Here is a 3,669-nt window from a genome sequence, read left to right as displayed (position 1 = left end):
TTAGGACTGCACAAGTATATTTGTTAAAATTTATGATAAAAATAAGAGTATAGTATTTACTGTAATAATGAAAGATAATAGACCATAAAAATATGGCGATATGACAAATGACCTAAAAAAATGGCCTTTTAATATATTCATATTCTCCACAAGAAGCTATAAAATGAAAGGTCATTTACTGGAATTAACTAACTATTGCCAAAATTCTGAGTAAAAATATACAATACTGCTACATTCTTATGTTAATTTAACATTTAGCAACAGTATGGTGGTTTTAGCATGGCAAGCCTGATTTTAGAGTTAATAAGTGCTGATAATGATAATATCTTGGGTGAGGTAGAATTAATGGATTGTACTATGGTGCAAAAGAGATGAGTATGTAACTTTTCAAAGCTGTTCTTGCTTCAGTCCTTGTGTGAGAACTTTGCTCTACTACCTTGTCCTTGTTAACCTGTCGGTCACATGTGTAATTTGAATAAACATGGTACATATTTTAAAAAGAGTAGGAGTAGGAGTAAGAGTAGGAGAGTGTTGTATACAACAGTAATTAATAATGTTGGTAATGATACTAAAAAAGCATTAATAAATATTATTGATGACCATACAGATGATAATGACAACAGTAACAATCTTAAAATATGAGGCTTGCTATCCAACACCAGCATTAGTGACAACAGAATGAAAATTGACTTTTACATATATTCTTCAGTCTTATTCTCTACATTATCAGCTTTAAATTGATGTAATTTACTGGAATCAACTTACCATTGCCAAAGTTATGAGTAAAAGTATTACAGCTTCTCTGTACTATACCGCCCTGCTCTGAGAAAAGGCATTAAGTACATTTTTTTCAAAATTGAGATTTTTAGCTTTTGTGACTCCTGAATGTCTAATCTATCACCCTATTTTATCTAATTTCCAAAAATATGTCTGGAAATATGAAATTTTATTTTAAAATTGGGCATTATCTGCAAATTTCACTATAAATACTCTGAGAAAAGGCATTATGTGCGCGAAGCCTTACATACATGTATTGAATGCTTGACTTCACGCAAGACAGATAGTAAGTAACCAATCAGATGCTAGTATAACGAATATCTAATTAATTAGATTGGAATGCTTATCAGATAATGCCTAGTTAGTAACTACTTTATTTCAAAGAATACTCTGAGAAAGTGCATTATATGCTATATATTTTACAGCGTTTATTTATAATTCTGTGATTAATGCGATACTTTTGCTGAAATGATGCAAGTTACAGCACAAGACCTTTTTAGAAGTCTTTTGGAGGAGTAAGTACAATATTGTATTTTATTATGTTTCATACCTATTAAGTAGTAAATTTAGATTATTATTATTATTATTTAGTACCATAGTATTATTTTTTGTTTTATCGACATTGTATGTTTTGTATTGTGTTTATTATTATTATTATTATTATTATTATTATTATTATTATTATTATTATTATCATCATCATTATTATTACTCTTTAAGGCAACTAAGTGGTAAACCAAAAATGGACAGACACAATTTTCGCCATCGAGATCGTGCTCCACTTCGAGGAAGGGACATTGAGTAATGCAATTTTGAAAGAAAAAGTGTAAATAACTATTTTTTTTTAAATGTAAAAGTCGAAGCATTGTAAATAAAACTTTTGAAATAGTTTGTACTCATTTGTATAACCTATGTTGTATTGTATCATTATCACTGTAAAAATAATAGTTGCAATGTATATTATAACTTAATAAATATAAATTGATTAATTTTATATTTAAAATTAGCACACCATTTTTATACATATTTTTCTGCAAGTTATTGTTAATTAACAAGTTATTATCAATAAACTTTGAAATTGAAATTATAATGCTTTGTCTATTTTATTATCAGTCGATAACGATTTAATTATTATGATATTCTAATTATCAATTGATAATGTGATTATAATGATGATGATGTGGAGGATGATAATGTGGATGATAATGATTAAGAGGACGAAGAGATTTAAAAATATGACATTTTAGTTACCGAACATTAAATAAAATAAGTTTAAAATATTTTCACTCTATCATACCTCACCCCCCCCTCTCCCGACAACACCGGCTCCTTCCCTCTCCCCTAACTGCATTTTCCTCATTTACACATTTATTAAATTTACCATTTTATAATGTCAGAGTATACTAGCCTTCAATTTTTACACTAACCTTTAAATTTCATACCTATACTTCGGTTTTTAAAAATTGAATAGAAGATTTTGCGGTTTCAAGTATTTGGATATTTTCACTTTTTCTGGAGCAAGATTTTTATAAAATATATGTTATAAATCTATAGATTAAATTTTATATACATACACTTCAATCAATTAATAATTAATGCATGTTTATAAACACTTTTGCAGATAATGCCCAATTTCAAAAGTATTTATTTACATTCATAGTTATAAATACTCTGAAAAAAGGCATTATCTCCATTTTGGCCCCCTTAATAATAAAATTAGTCAATGAAAAGTATGTGGAAAATTTTTTAATAATATATCTAAGAAAACCATAGGTTTAAAAATTTGAAATCATGTATACTTTTCTTGGGAAAAACTCAAACGCGTTTTGCTCATTTACTCAAAACTAGGATTTTGTTACTTAATGCCTTTTCTCAGAGCAGGGCAGCAGTATAAAACACTGCCACATTCTTATGCTAATTAATCAGTTTCACAGCGACAGCAGGCAGGTTTTTAGATGGCAAGCCTCATACATAATTAATCAGGGTGAAAATGATGACGACAACAATAATCACAAAAAATCCTCACCCTTGCCATTGATATGTGATGCATCCTGTAAATGTCGTATAGACCAGATGACTGGATACAGGATTGCCCCGCAACACAACACATCCACCAATAAGAAAATAGATTTCCAGGTAATATAGTCGGACTTGCCCTCTTCGGAAGTATCTGTGATAATGTACGCTACATTAGCCAACACCTAGAAATTAAGAAAAATATTGTGAACGTTATAAATAACATTTCACATTCTAATTTTCATCTAATTTTTATTAGAAAACAAATTAATCCATCCATTTTACTTCTCATAAAGTGATTCGAATGCCGAGCAGTTAAGGTAGGGACACCGCAACGTAGAGCTATAATATCGGCGCTGATTCGAACAGCACACTATTTTTCTGCTGGTGGAACAAGTCTTCTCGGATAAGACTATAAACTGTAGGGCCAGTGTAAACAATTTGGCTAACCCAATACATCTTTTAATACAAGTAGGGGGTTACCCTGGTTTACTGGTCCATATAGCCTCTGTTGTGGACAGACAAAAGTAGCTGGCACCGGTTTACCGGAGAGCTCAGACATGAAGAGACCCATAAGGGAGAAGTTACTGTATGTGCTAGTCCACACCTCGAGTGCTTTGAGTACAGTATTCGGAATAAAGTACTATGTAAATCTAACTACATTACATTACATTTATTTCAAGTTTCAGATTTAGGCGGTATATATCTGTAAATGAGTAAATGGTTTTTTTCTATACCTGTAATGGAATAACAATAACAAACACTTTCTTGTCTTTTTGGCTTAGTACTGGCTTAATAAACGTCCAGCCAGAACCAATCAAAGTTATTGTCATGAACAACAAGGCTCCTTTGATTCTGAAAATAAAAAAAAGTTGT

At 30.4% G+C, this 3,669-nt stretch overlaps 1 protein-coding gene across 1 annotated transcript in view; it reads right to left on the bottom strand.

The window, feature by feature from the left end:
- The window catches only part of LOC117109987 (protein GPR107-like), a gene marked incomplete in the record, with an annotated part of 45,113 nt that overhangs the window by 6,563 nt on the left and 34,881 nt on the right, over positions 1-3,669 (bottom strand). The window contains 3 exon segments of the mRNA XM_033252515.1: positions 766-822; positions 2,804-2,978; positions 3,531-3,648. Of these exon segments, the coding sequence (XP_033108406.1) occupies positions 766-822; positions 2,804-2,978; positions 3,531-3,648 (350 nt within the window).

The sequence above is a fragment of the Anneissia japonica genome, unplaced genomic scaffold, assembly GCF_011630105.1.
Source record: "Anneissia japonica isolate Jap-2015-1 unplaced genomic scaffold, ASM1163010v1 scaffold585_len4108843_cov191, whole genome shotgun sequence".
NCBI classification, from domain to species: domain Eukaryota; kingdom Metazoa; phylum Echinodermata; class Crinoidea; order Comatulida; family Comatulidae; genus Anneissia; species Anneissia japonica.
Note: the sequence above shows the minus strand (reverse complement) of the source record. Positions and strands in the feature narration are given on the sequence as shown.